This window comes from Mauremys reevesii, linkage group 26 (genome assembly GCF_016161935.1).
Source record: "Mauremys reevesii isolate NIE-2019 linkage group 26, ASM1616193v1, whole genome shotgun sequence".
In the NCBI taxonomy this organism is placed as follows: domain Eukaryota; kingdom Metazoa; phylum Chordata; order Testudines; family Geoemydidae; genus Mauremys; species Mauremys reevesii.
Window position 1 is genome coordinate 1,360,818 of NC_052648.1, and position 21,330 is coordinate 1,382,147.

Below are 21,330 nucleotides of genomic sequence, written 5' to 3' on the forward strand. Positions count from 1 at the left end.
CAGCCCCTATCTGCCCAGCCCGGCTCCACCCTGCCCAGCCCTGCCCGGCGGTGCAGCCCCCCTACCTGCCCAGCCCCGCTCCGCACTGCCCAGCCCAGCCCGGCGGTGCAGCCCCTACCTGCCCAGCCCAGGACCGCCCTGCCCGGCCGGCGGTGCAGCCCCCCTACCTGCCCAGCCCGGCTCCACACTGCCCAGCCCTGCCCGGCGGTGCAGCCCCCCTACCTGCCCAGCCCAGCTCCACCCTGCCCAGCCCTGCCCGGCGGTGCAGCCCCCCTACCTGCCCAGCCCGGCTCCACCCAGCCCAGCCCTGCCCGGCGGTGCAGCCCCCCTACCTGCCCAGCCCGGCTCCGCCCTGCCCTGCCGGCGGTGCAGCCCCCCTACCTGCCCAGCCCGGCTCCACCCAGCCCAGCCCTGCCCGGCGGTGCAGCCCCCCTACCTGCCCAGCCCAGCTCCGCCCTGCCCTGCCCTGCCCCGCGGTGGGCGGCCCCCCTACCTGCCCAGCGCAGCCGGCTCCGCCCTGCCCAGCCCTGCCCTGCCCGGCGGTGGGCAGCCCCAGCCCTTACCAGAGGGGGTGAGCCACGGTAAAACGCCGCTGCATGCGGATGCTCTGGTTCATCATGAGCTTCCTGAAGAGGATGGGTGAGTTGCGGGGGGAGCTGCAGGGGGAGGCACTGGGGGAGGCCCCCGGGGAGCCATGCTTCGGGTTCAGCATTTCGGAGCCACAAATTAGTGTGTGTGGGGGGGCCCACATGCACAAGAGGCTCAGCCAGGCCTTCCCCCCGGTTCAAAAATCTCCCCCAGGAAAATCACTCTGAGGGCTCCCCTGCCCCCAGCGGGGTCCAGGCTGGCAGAGAGGGGGCGCAGGGGCCGCTGCAGTCACTTTCAGGCCATCAGTTTGATTGTGCGCAGAAGCTCCATGGAGGCTGCTGCCCCTCTCGCGCTCCGGCTCCGCACTGTGCTCTGGCTGAAGGTGAACGAGCGTGACTGGGGGGCCGGCGGGACGTTGCTACGCGGCTCCGTTTCCTGAGGGTCTCGCAGCCCCGGCTCCCCGGGTCCCATTCAGAGAAGACAAACTGTCCGTTTGGTACAAAGCAGGAAGCGCATTGCAAACACAGCGCTCTCGCTCCCAGGGAAACTTTCCATTCCCCTCCCGTCCCTGCCTGGGAAATTAAACAACTGTCTGGCTCAGCAGATCCTGAAATACGAAGCAAGCCCCCCTCGTGGCTTGGGCTGGGCCAGGCCGGTCTGGCACAGGGACACTCGCTCCCTCGCCCGCTGCATGGACGAGCTGGGGCTTGCTGAGGCTTCCATGGCAGGGAGAAGCAGCCAGCGCCCCCCAGCCTTGCTGCTCCCCCACTGGGCACTCAGCCCTTTCCCCCTCAACAGCACCAGCTGCCACAACTGCTGAGACGTTAAACTGCACTGGAATCTGGGGCAGGACCGGGGAGACTTTCCCTGCTCAGGATCGTAAACCACAGGGGCTGGATCCTCAGCTGGTGTAAATCCAAAGACTTCAGTGCAGCTACGCCAGCTTACGCCCTCTGGGGAGCTGGCCCACTGGCTTCCCCTGGCACCAGCTTGCCCGGGGGAGGCTCAGCTCAAGGTGCCCCCTCGCTCTGCCAGCCACAGGGGCGCCAGCCTAGAGCCCTGTCCTGCTCTCCCCCTCCAGCCCCCTTCATTCTCCCAACCCGAGAGTGCGACAAACCCAGAGGGGTTCCCCAGGGACCCCCAGAGAGGCCTGGCAAGGAGAGCAGTGGGGCAGAGCCCCTCCCTGGAGCACGGGCAATGGGCAGCCCGGCTGGGAGCGCTACACTGCTGCTGGTGCAAGCTTCATATGCCACTTCAGCAGTTGTGCCGGAAAAGGGACATCTCCCAACGGCCCCGCCAGCTGCAGCCCCACTAAGCAGAGTGGGAGCCCCCCAGCCCAGGACAGTCCCCAGCCCTGCTCAGAACCTCCCCACATGGCACCGCTGCACGGGGACGGGCCCACAAAGCCTCCAGGCCATGCTGCTGGCCCAGGCCCCTTTCAGGAGCTCTGGGTCCCACCCCGCTCCAGCCTCCACCATCGGCGCCAGGCCCCAGGGCAGCGAGAACAGGGTTTCCGGGGTGCAGAGTCACTGGGGAGGGGGCAGGCAGCAGTGGGTCAGCGTCGCTCCCGCACAGGGAGATGTGCAAAGTGCCTGTGAGCGGAGTCCCAGTGGCACAGCTGGGCAGCCAGGAGCACATGTGGCTGGCTAGGCTGAGTGATCTCCAAGCCCCCAAGCCGGCACAGCCACTGCCGGGCACAGCCACCGGCTCCTCCTCTGCTCCCAGCGCCGCTGGGAAACGCACCACCTCTGGCTGTCTGCACCGGCTCAGGGACGGTCAGCCGCAGCCCAGACCCCATGGCAGAGCTCAGCTGGGCTCCCACCTGGCTCCAAAGCCTTGTCCCTGCAAACCCTCTTCGGCAGCAGAAGCATTTACAGGGACCTCGCGCAGCGGCCAGCCGCAGGGGGCCCACTCACCCCTAGCTTGTACTGGAGAGTGGGTGAGATCTGGGCCATGGGTCAAGACGGACAAATGAACCAGACACGCTCGGCGCCACCGGGCCGGGAGCGGTTAACACAGGAGGGCATGAAGGGCTGGCAGCTGCCCTGAGGCAAGGAGCCCCTGGCCACCCTCCACAGCATGTGGGGCCAGGAACCCCTCCCTCCCCAGAGCTCTCCCTCACCCCCCCCATGGTGCCCCAGCCTCTGAGCCCTGCTACCCTGCAGTGAAAGGGGCACCGGGGAGGGGGGGGGCATTGCAGGCACTCAGTCTTGGAACTGGACTGGGGACCTGGGTTCCCACCTCGTGACCCTTCCCAAGTCCCAGGCCCCAGCACAATCCAGCGGTGGGGCCCCCGTTTCAAGACGCATGTTCTGAAGCCCTGTCTGTCTCCACTGAACGTCTCACTGCAGCTCCGATGACGCATTGTTAACTCCTCGCCAGCTCCCTGAAGGCGGAGAAGGCCCAGCTGGCTGTCACCCCCCCCCACGCACCTCCCGCCCTGCAGACCCATCACAGGAGGGTCCTCCAGTATGCAATGGGACCCGGAAACAGCCCTCCCAGCTGGTATCAAGTGGCTCCCTGGGAGTCCGACTCAGCAGGGAGGCCACGGGCCGACTGGGCCATGGGGACTGAGCTCCCCGCGGCTGCCATGTCTAACATGAGTCACAGGAACATCCAGCTCACGCCATTCCCTGTATCACCCTGTGCCTCCGCACGCAGAGGAGCTGCCTTGCTTTTCAGTGCAGCAGCCCCTCGAGGACTGCAGCACGGCACGATCTAACCAGCCACGGGCAGTCCTGCACCAGCCCTGTCGAGTTCTTTGAGCAGCAGGTAAAGGAGACCTGGTTGGCATGATTTACTGGCACTGGGGCCAGGCCTGGCAGATGCAGCAGCGGGGGATGCAGTCCCAGCGCTCGAGGGGGAGCCTGCCACACGGGGAGAGCTCAGCCTGCCGCTGTCCTGAGGACTCAGGGTGAGCTGTAGTGCCACTGTCTGCTGGCAGGCGGCTGGGCCAGGCCCACAGGGCAACGCTGGGCACTGAACGCTGCTGTAACTCAGGGGTGTTTGGGGCCTGGGAGCAGGGCAGCAAGAGATCCCACATTCGGGCATTCCCCCTGGGGGGACTCAAATACACAATGACCCAAACCTTCTAACTGGTTTTGGGCAGCCAGCCCGGGAGAGATCAGCAGCCCGGGGTGGAGGGCTCTGGTCCCCCGCTCCCTCTGGGCAGGTCTGGGGTATCCCACAGCCAAACCCGGAAACCCTGATTCAGGCAGCCCCCAGCACACAGTGGCCGGCTGCAAAGTGTCACAGAGTGTGGGGGAGTCGGGGCCCTGTACCCCTCTTCCTGAGATTCGCCGGGACTCTCAGCCAGCCAGTAACACAGAAGGTTTATTAGATGACAGGAACACAGTCCCAAGCGGAGCGTGTAGGCACAACCAGAACCCCTCAATCAAGTCCTTCTGGGGGGTTCAGGGAGCTTAGACCCCGGCTTGGGGTTCCCTGCGATGCACCCCCCAGCCCAAGACTGAAAACAAAACCTCCTTCAGCAACACTCTCCCCCTCCTGCCCCCGCCGCTCCTCCTCTCCTTTATTCAGTCTCCCGGGCAGAAGGTGTCACTTCTCCCAACCCCCCTCCTGGCTCAGGTTACAGCTCAGGGAGCTTCCTTCAAGGGAAGTCCCCCATCCCCCATGTAACGCCCCTGCAACGTTCCCAGGTCAAATCCGCCCTGCTTCCTGCTCCGTCACACAAGGATCTGACCGACTATCATCATCACAACGCACTGCTCTCATGCCATGCGCTTGCCTGGTGCTGCTGGGAGCAAGGACTGAGAGAAGCCTCTGCCCTGGAGAGTTTGCAAACTCTGCTGTCTGCACTAGCAGTGCTCGGAGCTGGACCATGGCACCCTCACGTGACTCACCCTTGTACACTGCTTTGCACATGCACCTGGCAGGAGACAGCCCAGCTCTGTTGAGCTCCTCTGTTCTCCCTGCCTCCCTGCGATCCCATTGATGACTGGAAAAAGGCTAATGTAGGGCCCATCTTTAAAAAAGGGAAGAAGAAGGATCTGAGAAACTACAGGCCAGTCAACCTCACCTCAGCCCCTGGAAAAATCATGGAGCAGGTCCTCAAGGAATCAATTCTGAAGCACTTAAAGGAGAGGAAAGTGATCAGGAACAGTCAGCATGGATTCACCAAGGGCAAGTCATGCCTGACTAACCTAATTGCCTTCTATGAGGAGATAACTGGCTCTGAGGATGAGGGGAAAGCAGTGGACGTGTTATTCCTTGACTTTAGCAAATCTTTTGATACGGTCTCCCACAGTATTCTTGCCAGCAAGTTAAAAAAAGTATGGGCTGGATGAATGGACTATAAGGAGGATAGAAAGCTGGCTAGATCGTCAGGCTGAACGGCTCCATGTCTAGTTGGCAGCCGGTTTCAAGCGGAGTGCCCCAAGGGTCAGTCCTGGGGCTGGTTTTGTTCAATATCTTCATTAATGATCTGGAGGATGGCGTGGACTGTACCCTCAGCAAGTTTGCAGATGACACTAAACTGGGAGGAGTGGTTGATACGCTGGAGGGTAGGGATAGGATACAGAGGGACCTAGACAAATTACAGGATTGGGCCAAAAGAAATCTGATGAGGTTCAGCAAGGACAAGTGCAGAGTCCTGTACTTAGGATGGAAGAATCCTATGCACTGTTACAGACTAGGGACCGAATGGCTGGGCAGCAGCTCTGCAGAAAAGGACGTAGGGGTTACAGTGGACGAGAAGCTGGATCTAAGTCAACAGCGTGTCCTTGTTGCCAAGAAGGCCAACGGCATTTTGGGCTGTATAAGTAGGGGCATTGCCAGCAGATCGAGGGACGTGATCATTCCCCTCTATTCGACATTGGTGAGGCCTCATCTGGAGTACTGTGTCCAGTTTTGGGCCCCACACTACAAGAAGGATGTGGATAAATTGGAAAGAGTCCAGTGGAGGGCAACAAAAATGATTAGGGGGCTGGAGCACATGACTTATGAGGAGAGGCTGAGGGAACTGAGATTGTTTAGTCTGCAGAAGAGAAGAATGAGGGGGGATTTGATAGCTGCTTTCAACTACCTGAAAGGGGGTTCCAAAGAGGATGGAACTAGACTGTTACCAGATGACAGAATAAGGAGTAATGGTCTCAAGTTGGGGGAGGTTTAGGTTGGATATTAGGAAAAGCTTTTTCACTAGGAGGGTGGTGAAGCACTGGAATGGGTTCCCTAGGGAGGTGGTGGAACCTCCTTCCTTAGAGGTTTTTAAGGTCAGGCTTGACAAAGCCCTGGCTGGGATGATTTAGTTGGGGATTGGTCCTGCTTTGAGCAGGGGGTTGGACTAGATACCTCCTGAGGTCCCTTCCAACCCTGAGATTCTATGATTCCATGATTAGGGTCCTCCCCCCTGCCCCCCCCCCCCCAGCAGGTGGAGGTTGGGATCTTTGTCCGGGTCACAAAACGGAACAAGGATTCAGGAAGCAAATTCTCTGGGGTTTGGCTGGTGATATTCACACCGATGAGAGCAATACAGGCCCCAGGACAGTGACCAACTCCAGGGGGGGTCTCCAGTGTGTGTGGTAACCCCCTGCTCCACCCCTTGTGCCTCAGACACATCCCCCCCTTGACTCAGGCAAGGCCCTGGGTGGGCAGCTAAGCTCCTGGAGGATGGTTCTGGGCTCTAGAACGTTTCCCTCGCTCATCAGACTGTCTCCTCCATAAACTCATCAAGCTCAGTCTTGAAGCCAGTTCAGTTTTTGCTCCCACTGCTCCAAAGCTTCACTTCTCTGATGGTTAGAAACATTCGTCTGGTGTCTTGGCCAGTTTATATCCATTTGTTCAGGTGCCACCATTGGCCCTTAACTTAAATCAATTCTTCAGTCATAGGGCACAAGGCCGAGTTTAGCGATTCATTAGAAACCCTGGCTATTGGCCTTGCAGTGTCACAGGCCAGTTCCATTACAATTCTTGGCTGGAGATTTTCTGAGCCCTCCGATTTGCTCCCATGAAGCTGTTTGAGTTTCACTTCTGCCTTGAACTTGGTCATTTCTAACTCCACGTCCTCGTCCCCAGTAGGCGCCTGCCACAGTCCCCAGGCAGAAGAGCCACAAAGAGTTTGTACTAACTAAAGCTACTCCGACTGCCAGCTCTGCAGCCAGGGACCGGCTGTGTGCCTGGATTTGTACAGCACCTAGCGCCAGGGACCCAGGGCCCGTGATTGGGGCCCTAGGAGGGCCTACCCCAAAGCAAACCATAAACAGGAGTGCCCCATGGAAAGAGCTGAGGGTTTTGATGCTCTAGTGAATGCCACTAGATGGCAGCACAGAGCTGACTTGCTTCCACCTGCTGCCCAGAGCCCTGGCTGCAACTCTAGGACGGCAGGACTCAAACTCAGGCCCTCGCTGCGCGTAGATGGCAGGGGTTGCTGGGCTGACACGTGGGCCCCTCCATGGCAGCAGCCTCACCAGCTAGATCCATGTCCCTTGACCCTACTCCTGCCTGCTGCCCCTGCCCCCAAATCCCCCCCCCCCACCAGGGTCTGACTCCCAGAGCGGTGCCAGTTCTCCCTGCTCAGCATCTCATGCAGCCACCCACGCCTGGCAGCCTCGCCCATCCCCGGCACTGGGGGAGCGAGGGGCCAGCCAGACCCCGCATTGCAGAGACGCCCCTGCTGTGCAGGTGCATGGCTCCCTGGCTAGCGCTGGTGAAATCGGGGGCGGGGGGGGAGAGGGGTAATTCAATGCCAATCTCAATGCCCAGGGAGCAGAGCGGCCCCTCCCTGAGGCTGGACACTCAGCACCCCGAGCAGCCAAGCATGGATTAACGCAGACCCAATGTAAACACAGCAGGTCAGCCAGGGCAGGAGGGGCTGGCAGAGCAGGGCAGGGAACCCAGCACTTTCAGCCTTCCTCAGGCAGCACAATGCTGGCTGAAGCTTTCCCCTTGCTGCACAGGCCATTTGCCCAGTGGCTGGAGCAGAATTCCTGTGTTCTTGGCAATACACCTCTCAGCCCTAACGCTGACACCAGCTGACGGGGCTGGGGGCCGAGGATGGAGGGCAGGCGTGCTGGCCCTGTGACAGCTCCCATGGCAATGGGCTGGCAGCTCAGACACTGCCAGACTGGGCAGAGGGGGACAGAAGCAGGCCAGGGTTTCAGCCTCCCGAGTCCCGTCTCTCCAGCTCGCAGAGGGCAGGAAAGGCAGGGCTGCACCATGCAGCAAGGAGAAAGCTGGCACAGGGCAGCGTCAGGCTCCCTGACACGGGGAGGGCTGGACAGCGAAGGAGGGAGGCTAATGGAAGCTGGGGAAACGCTGCGGGTGCTGTGAGGCTCAGCTCACGTGATGCACAGAGACGCTGGGGGCTCTCACTCGCCGTGCGCAGGGAGTCACTGAGCTGGAGGGAGCAGGCCGCTGTGGGAGCCCCCCAGCCTGGGTGGGGGTGAGCGGGGGCTGTGCCAGGCAGTGGGGGAGGTGCAGGGACAGTGACAGACTTGTTTAATTTGCACGCCAGTGAGCGAGGCCATTTTTCAGGGAGCAGCAGCAGGCCCCACAGCCCCTTCCTAAGGGCTGGTTATATATGGGCACTGTCCCCTGCTGGCAGCTCAGCCATGCATTGCAGGGACAGCAGGCGAGTGCAATTAAATTACCCTCTGGCTGCGGGGCCCCCCGGGGCCGCTTACCACTAACTGTCCCGGCCTCATGCTTCTTCATTCGCTCCTGATGGATGAGCAACAACCAGCCATGCCCCCAGCGGCCCCTGGGCACTCTGGGCAGCCGCCTGGGCCAGGAGGTTCCACGCGCTGCAAGCTACACAGGAAACGCCTGCTGCCTCTTCGGGTGGCTGCCCCTGGCCCAGTCCCTGAGGAGGAGAGGGGCGCTTGGGGCCCATGCAGAGCAGAAGGGCCCACAGCTCATTCCCTGCAGCCCTGGCAGCGAAACTCTCCATGCTCAGCCCAGCCTTGGATGATGCAGCAGCCAGGAGAGGCCAGGAGAGGGCGGGGCAGGGCAGGGGGCAGGCTGGAGCCAGGGACCACAAAGAATCCCAACAGCCACGCTGCTGAGAGGGCAGCGAGAAGGGGTAGGCAGGGGGCAGGCGCCATCCCCCTGGGATTAACTCAGAGCAGAGAGCAGAGTCCCACCCACAAACACAATCTGCAGCACCAGCTGAGCATGGCGTTGCCCATCCCCCTCTCTGCATTACACTCCCCTTGGGCAGGGGCTCTGAGACCCCTCACTCTGCAGCATCTGGCACCAGCGCCCAGCAGAGCGCTGGGGTCTGAACTGCCCAGGGAGGGTCCCCATGGCCCGAGCATGGCAGAGCTGTTCTCACTGTCCCAGTGTCACAACGGGGATGCAGAGACCCGGAGCTCCGGTGAGGTGCTGCCGGGGCAGCCCCAGGGTCCGACAGCACAGGATTCCCCCCCCTCCTCGGGGCGAGGGGAGCCCGCTCTCCACAGCTCAGGGGATCGGGGGTTCTATCACCGGCTCTTCCTCCCAGCTCTCCTCTCCGGGCGCCCATCCCTGCCTGGAGGGGAGGTAATCACCTCCCTCCTGCACAGGGCCACGGGGAGCAGAACCTCCCAGAGCAGCACCCACCCCACGATAGTGCCCGGCCCGGCCCAGACTCCTGCCCCAGAGAGCCCACAAGCAGCTTGTGACGCAGCAGGGAGCAGGGCGGGTGAATCGTAGGAAGTGAGGGTGCAGGGCCCTGACTCCCCCACACTCCGTGACACAGCTGTGCGTGGAGGGGGGCGGGGGAGGGTCTGAGGGGAGCAGGGCCTGGCACGGGGTCTCGGTCACCACGCAGCACAGAGAGGACGTTTATGGGGCTGCCAGGCCTCGCCCCCTTGCTGTGGGAGGTTTGGGCCAGTAACGCCCACCGGCCAGCGGGTGGGATCACACCGCTCTCTGCAAGGCTTTGAGAAGGGTCTTGATTTCTGCCGTGAGAAAGGGGCTCCCCGTTCCCCCTTGAACGGTTTGTTCTGGGCTGGATTCTCGCCCCAGAAGGGTGCCTGGAGGGAGCGAGGCCAAGAGCCCGGCCCAGCGGACAGGGCAGGTCACTTTCCCGCACGGAGAGAGCAGCCCCCTGGGAAAACACCTGCTCAGAGACCGTGTTTACTCGGCCTGAGTCACTGATTTATTTCTGGCTGCTCAGCCTGGCTGGGAAGGCACAAAAACAAGATCAGGAGGCTAAGAGCACGTGGAGCCCTGGGAGAGCCACCTGCCAGGGCACCGCTTGGCACAAGAGCAGCCTGGGCTGCGCTGACCAGGCAAGGGCTCGGCGGGGATTCCCGGCCTGGTGCTAGAGGGCACAGTGTCCTCTTCTGCCTGAGGCAGAAACCCGTGGGCCTGAGCTCAGGTATATTTCCTCAGAGCACATGCAGATCACAGCCTGTGGGCCAGAGTCCAAGCTACGTCCACGCCCTGAATCCGCTGCAGGATCAGCGAGAGAGCAGAAAAGGATGTGGATTTCTGGAGGAAGGTCCCTGCCCCAGGGGAAGCCACCCTCGAAGACAAGCGATATGGGCAGGGAGGAGAATCCCAGAAGTCCAGACCCATCTGCTGCACACCCCGGCCATGCCACTCCACACGGGCTCTGCCATGGCCCAGCTCTGGAGAAACCCCTTCCGTGTGCCAGACCCCCAAGGGGGTCCCACTCTTCCTTCGGGGTAGTCCCCACAGCCCAACCACGGCCTAGACTCGAGCCTCTGGGTTCCAGCCCTCCTGGTTCACAGTGTGAGCTCTGCCCTGCGAGTCCAGCGATTTAGAACCTGCCCTAAGGCCAGGGAACGGCTCCCTCCCTGGGAGAGGGGAGCTGGGCCCAGCCCCTGCCTGTGAGGCCAGACCCAGCTGGGTCCAACTGCAGCAAATCACAACACGCAAGGAGAAGCCTCCCCAGGCCCAGAGCTCTTCCCCCACCCCACCCCCGCCCACCACTCTACTCCACTCCCTGCCAGGACACTGGGCCCTGCTCCAGGAGAGGCTTGGCCTGGCCTGGGATTTTTGCCTGGAAGGGGCCACCAGGTGCAGCAGGGCCTTGGTGCGAGACACGAGAATCTTCTACACAGAAGGACAGTCACTTATTACCCCCGTCCCAGCTCTGCTTGAGCCCCCTGCCTTGGCACGTCCTGTTCCCTGGCAAGACGGGGCAGCCCCAGCACAGGGCTCTGCTTCAGGTCACCTTCCAGCCCTCTCTGCGCTTTGGGCCACATTTCATTTTCCAACCTTTTTTATAAATGGCTCCAGCTCCGCGCCCCCCTGCAGCCGGCTCCACACTCCCCTCCAGCTAGCACCGCACCCTGGCTCCTGCCCTCCTCCAGCCGGCTCCACACCCCAGCTCCGCACCCCAGCTCTGCACCCCCCTCCGGCCGGCTCCGCACCCCAGCTCCGCACCCCACTCCGGCCGGCTCCGCACCCCAGCTCCGCACCCCCCTCCGGCCGGCTCCACACCCCGGCTCCGCACCCCCCTCCGGCCGGCTCCACACTCCCCTCCAGCTAGCTCCACACCCCAGCTCTGCACCCCCCTCCGGCCGGCTCCACACCCCGGCTCCGCACCCCCCTCCGGCTGGCTCCGCACCCCGGCTCCGCACCCCCCTCCGGCCGGCTCCGCACGCCTCCAGCTAGCTCCACACCCCAGCTCCGCACCCCCCTCCGGCCGGCTCTGCACCCCGGCTCCACACTCCCCTCCAGCTAGCACCGCACCCTGGCTCCTGCCCTCCTCCAGCCGGCTCCGCACCCCAGCACCGCCCCCCCCGCCGGCCGGCTCCGCACCCCCGCTCCGCACCCCCCTCCGGCCGGCTCCGCACCCCGGCTCCGCACCCCCCTCCGGCCGGCTCCGCACTCCCCTCCAGCTAGCTCCACACCCCAGCTCTGCACCCCCCTCCGGCTGGCTCCACACCCCGGCTCCGCACCCCCCTCCGGCTGGCTCCACACCCTGGCTCCTGCCCTCCTCCAGCCGGCTCCACACTCCCCTCCAGCCAGCTCCGCACCCCGGCTCCCACCCTCCTCCGGCCGGCTGTGCACCCCAGCTCTGCACCCCACTCCGGCCAGCTCCATGCCCTGGCTCCCACCCGCCTCCGGCCAGCTCTGCACCCCAAATCTGTGCCCCGGTGTTAACACCCTGTCAAGACTCCCACCCATGTCCTGCTTCCTCCTAATTACTGAGCACCAGCCCCAGGGGCTCCCCAGGCCCGACAGCTCTTCCCCCCCAGAGCACACTCCGGCCCGGCAGCTTCCGACTGGCATCAGGTGACCTGTATCCACATGGGGGGTGTCTCCCCTTGCCCACTGGATTGTGGGGAAGCGAGCGGAAGCAGCAGCTCAGCGTGTGGCCGGTGTGTGTCTGTGACGGCTGGGAGCAGGGCAACCCAGCCTGCTCCATGCAGACCTCGTGGCGAGAAGCCTTTTCAGGAGGCCTGAGGCCCTGCAGCCCCAGAGATGGGCACCAAGGTGTCACGGAGTGTGAGGGGAGACAAGGCCCTGCACCCCCAGCTTCCTGTGATCCACCAGGACTCTCCACCAGCCAGTAACACAGAGGTTTATTTGGCTGACAGGAACAGAGTCCAAAACAGGTCTTGCCGGTACAGACAGCAGGACCCCCTTTAGTTAGGTCCATCTGGGGCCCCAGGGAGGCCACAGCCCCGTTGGGAAGCCCAAGCCCCGTTGGGGTGCCCCTCTCCATTTCCCAGCCAGCTCCAAACTGAAACTCCTCCCAGCCCCTCACTCAGCCTCCCCCCGGCCCCTCCCCCAGCCTTTGTCCAGTGTCCTGGGCAGAGGTGTCACTTGGCCTTCAACCCCCGTCCTGGGTTCTCAGGTTACATGCTCAGGTACCCTCCCTTCCCCAGCAAAACTCCCTGCAGCCTTCCCAGGTCAAGACTCCCCACTCAGCATTCACAGAACAGCCCCACTTCGTCGCACAAGGCCAAGGCACTGGACTGTGGACCAGACTGACCCCTCTGTGTCCATTTCAGCAGGAAATGGCTCGTCCAGCCCTGGGCTTCTCATGCTGCTCACCCTGCCCGACACACAGAGCCTCCTGGGCCAGGACGGCGTCTCCTTCTGTGCTCTCCAGCATGGGAGTGGAACCGGCCCCCATCAGTCAATGGGACATTCGGTTACACCAGGGCATGGACTCAGCTCATGAGCACCTGGCTGGCAAGAGCTGAGCAGTTGGGGGGCAGAACCTCCGCTGGCTCTGAGCCAGGCCTCAGACTGCAGCTCCCCGCCATGGGGCAGAGCTGAGCCCAGGCAGTGACGCTCTGGCAGGCTGAGGTCTGAGGAGCTGCACTGGCTCCGAGAAGCCCTTCCCTAGCCCTGGGAAAGGGGTCCATCGCCCTGTGGACCCATCCCAGCCAGAACATGGAGTCACTCGGGGTTAGTCTTCTTTCAGGCCTCCAACTCGCAGGACAGAACAGGGCAATGGTCTCACCCAGTGGCTGTGGGAGAGGCTGGAGTTCAGGACTTCTGGGTTCTAGCCCAGCTCCACCACCCACGTGCCTGGCAACGGGAGGGCTGCGGGCGCTCCACAGTCCCCAGAGCAAAGGTGCTGGGAGAGGATTCAGGCTGGAGCAGTCACAGCCCAAAGGGTGACCTCTGTTACCGCCTGGCTGTCACAGCTGTGGGATCAGGGGCAGCTGAAGAGGTGGGCCCCCCAGAAGCCCCCCCTGGGATGTCAGGCTCTGCAGTCTGTTCCCCTGCTCATGCACCCGCAGGAGGCTGCTGGCCAGCGCCTGAATCCCAAGGCAGAGCTTTGCCCCCCCGCAGACAGGCAAAACTGCTGCTGCAGCTGCTTGAACCCAGCTAACAGGCACTGGCACCGAGGGCACGGCTGGCACTGCTGGGCGTGGGAGCCCACACCTAGCAGAGATCAGGCTTGAGACCCGTTCCCCCTTGGCTCTCCGGGCCTGCACCAGGAGCTGCACTGGGCAGCCATTTGATTTTCTAACCCACAGGTGACACAAGTGGCTGTTCCTGCATGATCCCTTCCAAGCGCCACCTCTGTCCTGCTGGGGGGCAGCCTGCATGGCTCTTGGCAGAGCACGCGGAAGCCAGCACCCTGCCCAGCACCCCACCGCCATTTCCCTGGGGCCCTGCAGGGAGTGCCTTTATGGCCTTTTCTGCAAGCGGCTCCTACGCAGAGCTGGGGGCAAAGGTCTCATTCAGCATCCTTCGCTGGGGGCTGTAATCACCAACACCCAGAGATCCCGCGTCAGAGCCTCACAACTGGGAATTAAGATGACTTGGCAGAGGAAAGGGGCTGGGATTGTGTCTTTTCATTTGAAAAGCAATTTCCAGGCAGCTGCGTCTGCACCAGCCACTCCCTTGATTTAAACAAAACTTAGGGGTGAGGGGATGACAGCCTTCCCATGTTCGCTGTGTCCCCTGCTAGTGAAAACCAGCCCGAGGGCTTCGCACACAACAGCCCTTCCCAGGAAGCGTCTCTTTAATTTCACCATCATTTATCCCCTCCTGAAACAGGTGCTTAAGGACCATTTTCTTCCAGAGTCAGGCACAAAATCCATTTTCTGTTGAGAAACAACAACTTGGCTGCCCCGGCGATTGGCTCAGGGATGCTCACCCCAGAGCACATTGCTCCCCAGCCGCTGCACCTTTGGGTGCTAGATTGTACCTGCCCAGGGCCGCGGCTCAGCCCTGATTCCCGGCTTTCAACCAGAACATGCAGACAATGCCGAGCGCCGGTGGCATTTGCATCTGATGATGCAGAGACAGGTTGCGAGGCTGTGAAGACAGGCAGCGTCCCACTCCAGCAAGGGACAGGTTCCTGACTGATTCTGTGGGTGTTTCTATAAAGTCTTTGATTACTCATCACGGAGCAGGGGGTTAGTGCAAACTTCTTGAATCTAAACTGAGCTCCAGGAGCCACATCCATTGCACATGCACCTGGGCCTCTGTCTGCCCTCTCTATGGCAAAGGCAGCAAAGCAGGGGCCTGAGGCTGCAGACCCTGGCTGGCTGACGGCGAAGGCCTGGGAGCAGACTCGGCTTGTGCAAGTTCCCCTCGGTTTGAGTCGGTTTTCACAACAAGGAAACGCAATGCTGGTTAGATAGCACGCAGAACAGAGTGTAGAAATAGCCCCCGGCAGTGGCTTTGCTAGTGCCAGTGACGAGGAAATCGGCACCTGCCCTTGTTTTTATCAACTTAATGAGTAAATAAACAATGGCATTAAATAACTGCGAGCCTTGGAACCACTGGTGTGTGTGCGCACTCGCTGCCCAGGGCACCCGACCGTACCCCGGCTCCCTCACCCCACTCCTCACTTAGTGTACCGGCCTCACAGAAGGGAACTCCAGGCTGCCCCCCTCTACCACACAGGCCAGAGAATCCCCCAACGATCCATCTCCAGCCCAGAACTTCTGTCCAAGCAAGAGTGGGGCTTTCGGGAAGAGACGCCCAATCCTGGGTAGTTCTCTGGGGCACGGACTGTGCCATCCTAGGATGCCCTTTACCTCCTGCAGTGCCCCTGCACGAGCAGCACACACAGCACCAGGCCACAGGGCAGGGAGGGGGCAGCCCCCCCAGTACAGCTCTGACATCCCCCCCACCCCCAGCACCTCAGTGCCACAGCTGACAAGTTGGAGGGAGTGCCGAGAAGAGCGACCAGCTCGACCCAGGGCTCTCAGGGCTGGGGTAGACGGGGTTAGTTAGAAGGGGCTACGCCAAGGGGTGTGGGGGGGACCCAGACAGCTTAGAAACAGGGGAAGGGTTTGAACCCCCAGGAAGGACTGGGCAACGGGATCAAATTAAGAGGGGAAGAGTCAAGTAGAACGTGAGGAAAGCCTCCCAAGAGACGCAGAGCGCTGGGAATTATCCCTCGCCCCAGGAAGGGGTGGGAGCACTCCAGTGAATGCACACACGAGGATTGGTCGGCACTGCCAGGAACCGGACGGAGGGGCCTACGCGGCTTTCCATGATTTCAGGGCCGGCCAGCGGAGGCCTCGACCAGTGGGAGGGGAGCCTGTCTGAGCCAGCGGCACTGCATTAACCGCCCACCATGGCAAGAACTTGGAAGCACCACCTGGCACGGAGCCACAGGCTTTGGCCTTGCAGCCATGTCCAGGAAAGAGGCGCTCGCACCTGCTCTCTGCACCAGAGACACTCTGGCTGGTTGCTCAGTGAGCAGCATTCAGGGAAATCACCCTTGGGGGGCATCCCATGGGAAGGAAGGTTCGTCACCTGGGCTACTGGAACACATTCCCCCCGCTGAGGGGGGTAGAGGCTGGGGAAAGACGGGGGTCACAGTCTGGGGGCGGAAATCACAGCCATATTTATAGCAAACCACCTCCCTGCAGCCTCTCCAGTGTCCTGCTCAGTGCCTGCAATCACTTCTCCGTATTGCTCCTGCACGGATTACGGGCTCCTGTCTACCCTACAGCACCACCCCTGCCCCAGCAGAGCCCGGGTGTGATTCACAACCACTGTCCGCACACGCCAATATGCCTGGGCTATGAACAACAGCTGCAGAACACTGCCGGGGGGGGGGGGGGGAAGAGAATGGAACTCCCGGATTCACGGCTTGTCTGCCCCAGTCCAGAAGTCCCTCTTCCCGGCCGGCATCCACCCCTATCTATGCAGGGCAGGGCACTCCCTGCTCAGCCCCCAAAGCCATCGGAGAACGCTGCTACCCCGTAGGCTATTCCCTGCCACTGGGCTGGGCGGGGATGCTGCAGAAACGCATGGGGCAGAGCTAAGGTTGCAGGTGCATCTGCTGGCTTCAGAGCACCTGCCCGGGCCACCTCAAGGCTCTTCACTTCAATTGTTTATGGAACAGAAGAGAACAGGCAAGAAGAACTCTCCCCTCCCCCTTTCCATGCCCCACACAGAAGCTATTTAAATACAGGGAACTTTGAGTTTACAAACCAGTGAGTCAGGGAGCTGGAAAAGAAACGCGGCCGAGTTAACTTCTGAGCCATTTTAACTCAAGGCCGTTTCTACATGAGCCAACCCTCTTCCCCGCTCAGCTGAGTCACTGAGATGTGTCTGTCAGCGGAATTACCTGGGCCTGAGTCACAGGCGGCACAAATATTGGAAATTAGCTCCTCAGGAAAACCGTATTCTTGTAATGGCTAAAGATGCCAAGCTCTCAAGCAGGGTCTCCGAAGGACTCGCCCCCTCTGTCACCAGCCCCCTGGCGAGTTAGTGGGTTTGGCTCTGAAAGGAAGAATCCCTCTCAGATAGCCCCAGACAGGGAGTTTAACTGTTGCAAATCTATAGTGGAATTGGAAAAGGTTCAGAAAAGGGCGACACAAATGATGAAGGGCTGGAACAGGTTCCGTGTGAGGAGAGATTAACAAGATCAGAACTCCTCAGCTTGGAGAAGAGATGACTAAGGGGGGATATGACAGAGGGCTATAAAATCATGACTGGTGAGGAGAAAGTCAATAAGGAAGCATAGGTACTGACTCCATGGGTGCTTTGGGGCTGGCGCACCCATGGGTGAAAAAATGGTGGGAGCTCTGCACCCACTGGCAACCCCCCTACCAGAATCTCCCCCTCCCCTTGTGCCTCCTGCCCGCCTGTGGCACCTCCTCCTCCCTCCCATCACCTACCACAGATCAGCTGTTTCGCGGCATCAGGAGGCGCTGGGGGGAGGGGGAGGAGTGAGGGTGCAGCGTGCTTGGGGGAGGGGAGCAGAACTGGGCGGGGAAGAGACAGGGCAGGAAGGAGGGCTGGGGTGGGGCCTTGGGGGGGGGGGAGAAGAGGTGAAGTGGGGGAAGCGCCTGGGCGGAGCCGGGGGGAGCACCCCCTGGCAGATTAGAAACTTGGTTCCTGTGTAAGGAAGTGCTATTTACTCCTTCTCATAACACAAGAGCTAGGGGTCACCCAATTAAATTAACGGGCAGCAGGTTTAAAACAAACCAACAGAAGGAAGTATTTCTTCACACACACCAGTCAGCCTGTGGAACTCTTTGCCCGATGATGTGGTGAAGGCCAAGACTACAACAGGGTTAAAAAAAGGAACTGGGTAAGTTCCTGGAGGATGGGTCCATCAATGGCTATTAGCCAGGTTGCGCAGGGATGGTGTCCCCGAGCCTCCGTTTGCCAGAAGCTGGGAATGAGCGACAGGGGATGGATCACTTGAGGATTCCCTGTTCTGTTCATTCCCTCTGGGGCACCCGGCATTGGCCACTGTCAGCAGACAGGATACTGGGCTAGATGGACCCTTGGTCTGACCCAGTCTGGCCATTCTTATGGCCACACGCATCCCCATGCCACTGGCAGAGCCCACGGAGACAGAGGAGCGCCGGTCACCATCACACCATGTGGGAAATGAACCTCATTATTTTTAAAACCGAAATGTCAAACTTGGCTTCAGCACAAACCCCCAGAGCACCAGCTTCCCCCCACCCCGTGGGCTCCTGGCCTCTTGGTACCAAGGCCGTTCATTTAGAATAAGGATCCCGCTGTGATCTCACCGCAGCACATTCTGAGCGGCTGTAGCTAAAGATCAAAGTCTGACAGGTGACATTTTTCACAGACTTGTTATTTGAAATTCAGCGGAGAACAATCTCTGCAGCTAGTTCTGGATATCTGAGCAGGTGGGTGCAGTTAACAGGTGTCTGGGGTCCGAGCTGGGACTGGGGTGTGATTGGACCCTCAGTGGCTTTATTCTGGTCATTCCTGACTATCCAAGCAGCACTTGGAGAATCTAACTTCCAGGGCAACTCTCAGGAGGGCAAACACAAATCCCACTCATTTTTCAATAGCCACTTCAGAGTCAGGATTCCTGCCATGACACCTGCTCCACTCTCATGTGCCTACGACCGGCCAGAAGCGCAGGCCAAGTGAATCCCTGTCAAAAGGCAAAAGAACATTGGTGGCAGATTGTGCCCAGAGGCTGCCAGCAGGCCTGGAAAGATCAGCTGGGCTTGCAGAGAACAATACAACCAGAAACCCTGGCCCAGAAAGGAGAGTGAGAGGATCATGCCCCCCACCCCCACCCCTGCCAACACACAGCCAGCTCAGGCTAGACCTGCTTGGTCCAGTTACATTGTCAAGTCCCAAGTGACAGAGCTGCCCCTGCCTTCGGAGACCATCCCACAGCCTGGAGCCCTTCCATGCTAGTCACTTCCACCCCATTTCACCTAAGGGCCTGTGCAGAGGAGGGTGCGTCTACACTGCAATGTGAGCCCAAGCTCAGACTCCGGCTTGAGCCCAAGCCCACACCAATCTGTCTGACTTGGGCCAGGAAGCCCTCAGGACCTGGCAGAGGGGGTGGGTCCAAGCCAGAGTCCCACTGGGACTTGAGTCCAAACATCATCATTTTGCAGTGTGGACGCAGCTCAGGCCAGGTCCCCTGGGCCAGCGTTCCTTGGCCTGTCTATCCCAAGATTGGCCAATCAACCCTCAGGAAATGGAAGCCAGCCTCTGGTTCAAATGCAGCTGGAAACCACCACCCAGCACCAGGGCTGTGCTAACCCCCAGCTCACGCTTCCCCCCAGGCCCTGGAGAAAACCTGCCTCTGCGCTGGCCAGACCCAAGCAGGGATCACCCAGCATGGGCTGAGTCAGAGGGCAGGACTCCGGCTGCTCCAGGAAAAGCTCTGCTCAGTCAGCTCTATGCTGGCTTTGCTTGTCCTTCCAGCGCTGCCTAGCAGGGCTGCGCTTCTCCGGCCATCTGCTGGGCTCCGCACACAGTGGGGCGCGGGAGAAGGGCCTCTGGTCCCCCTGAGTCACTTCCTCTAGGACTGTCACTCTTTGTAAACATGGGGCCCCTGCCAAGTGGGGGAGAGGCCGCCACAGCCCTGGCCTGAGGGAGAAGGGGCACTGTACTGGTGCCAGGCTTGGCTCTCAGACTAGGAAATGCCCCAGCATCCAGGCTGGATGTCTGCAGGCAGCGTAATCCCCACGCTACAGCCCTGCCAGTTCCCTGGAGCGCCGTGTGGGTGAGACCCAGCCCCCGACGCTGGTTCTCAGAAAAGAGTATAAATACGGTGAGTGAGCGAGTGCCGAGCTAGCAATGCCAGAAGTACGCACGCTGGGTGACGCCCGGCGGCACAGCCATCCTGGCAAAACTCTCATGGACATCGGTGCGGCCAGGACGTCACCCCGCAGCCCACCAGCCCAGGACAGGCATTGCGGCGAACGGAGACAACCTTAGCCAAGCCTTCAGCAGCCTGAAACCGGCCCCCCGGAAGCGGATTTCTTGGCAGATGCCCCTGCAATGTACAGATGGAAGGGGGGGGGGAGTTGCTAACAGACAGAAATAATGACACCCTTTGCTCCTTCGCAGGAGGCTGATCAGTCGGATTAGCTGATTTACCACAAGACTCATGTCTGTGTTGCTGGATACACAGATTGTAAAACAGAACCAACAAACCCAAACCCACCGGCTGCTGTTTACCAGCCCTGCAGCCCCAGAGTTGAAGGGTTTGATTTCCAGCCCAGCTGAGCCCCAGCAATCTTACCCATGCAGCAGAAACCAAAGAAAGAGTCGAAAGCCGAGGAATGAATGTCTACAGGGCCCCTCACTTGTTCGGTCTGACACCGCTTCCCTCCTAGCCCGCCCCGTCCTTAGTCACTCCCTGACCGTGGCGATGGGGGGAGGATTCCCCGGGCCCCTTCCCCGCGAGGCAGCTCGCAGCTCGCTCTGGACTTTCCCAGGGACCCAGGAGGGGGCGGATTGGACCGGCGCAGCGGGGATCAGAACAGAGCTGCCGGCTCGCACTGACTCCCGGCCAGGGGCTCTCCGGCCCGGGTACAAGCCCTTCCACCCCCTTATCGAGAGCTTCGCTCGGCTTCGGCTCAGCCCGTAACGCCCGCAGGCAGCCCGGCCCGGGCGTTACACGTGCCTAAGGCCGGGCCGGCTCTGGGGCGCGGTCCCGGAGCTGGGGAGGGAGCCCCCGGACACAGAGACACTTCACCCCGTAGTACCCAGGGCTCCGGACCCCCCCGCGGGGCGCGGCTCTTACCGGCGCTGCAGGGAGCAGGGCCAGGACATCCTGGGCCGCCTGAGGCCGGGCCGGGGCGCGCCGTCCGGGGCGCGGCGGAGCAGGTACCGCTCGGTGTCGGAGTGGAAGCGCTGCTGGATGCGGATGTGGGTGCGGGGCTGGCGCCACAGGTGCTTGGGGGGCTTGGCCGTGCCGGCCCGCTCCCGGCTCAGCTCCATGGCCCGGCCCGGGGCGCTGTCCGCCCGCCGGGTGCTGAAGCGGCTCCGAGGCGCCCCCGGCACCGCAAGTTCCTGGGAGCCCCCGGCCGGAAACTTTCTCGGCTGCGCCCCGCCGGCCAGCGCCTGCCCCGGCCCCTCCGCCTGGTTCCCGGCCGCCGGGCTCCGCCGCGGCTGCAGCGCGCTCCGCCAGGCGCTTATATAGCGGAGCGGAGCTCGGCGCAGGTGCGGGGAAGCGCTAACCCCGCCCCGCCCCGCCTGCCCGCAGCCGGCCCCGAGGCGCTGGGCGCGGCCATCCCCGGGGCCTCGGGCCGCACTGGAAGCGCCTTGGGGCAGGAGCCGGGCCATGGCCCGGGGCCCAGCCGGCCCCCCTGGAGGGGCTTGGGGAAGGGGCGGGGGCCGCTCCCGGGGCGGGCTGGGTGGGTAGGTGGGTGGGGCCCCCCATCGCTGCCAGGAACCGCCCCCCGTGAAGGGACAGTGACACTTGTCATTGGGCCAAACCCAGCCCGGACCCCTCTGCCAGCCCCCCCACCCCCATGGGCCCAGCAGCCGGGGCACTGCTCGGAGCTGGACAGACACTGCGGGTCGGTGCTCCAGGTGGCTTTGTTCCCTCGGCCCCACTCCCCTGCTGCAGATGGGGAGGCAGGGCCCAGCGGGACG

The 21,330-nt window shown here is 61.8% G+C and overlaps 1 protein-coding gene across 2 annotated transcripts in view; it reads right to left on the reverse strand.

The window, feature by feature from the left end:
* Window positions 1-20,816, reverse strand: part of PDE4C (phosphodiesterase 4C) — a 60,618-nt gene extending 39,802 nt beyond the window's left edge. Inside the window, exon 1 of one of the 2 annotated variants that reach the window (XM_039515930.1) lies at window positions 20,477-20,816. In XM_039515930.1, coding sequence (XP_039371864.1) covers window positions 20,477-20,673 — 197 coding nt within the window. In that variant the 5' untranslated portion in view covers window positions 20,674-20,816. Of the gene's footprint in view, window positions 1-563; window positions 1,136-20,476 lie in introns of those variants that run through there. The other variant, XM_039515931.1, reaches the window with a different exon arrangement.
* Between the last annotated feature and the right edge of the window lie 514 nt (window positions 20,817-21,330).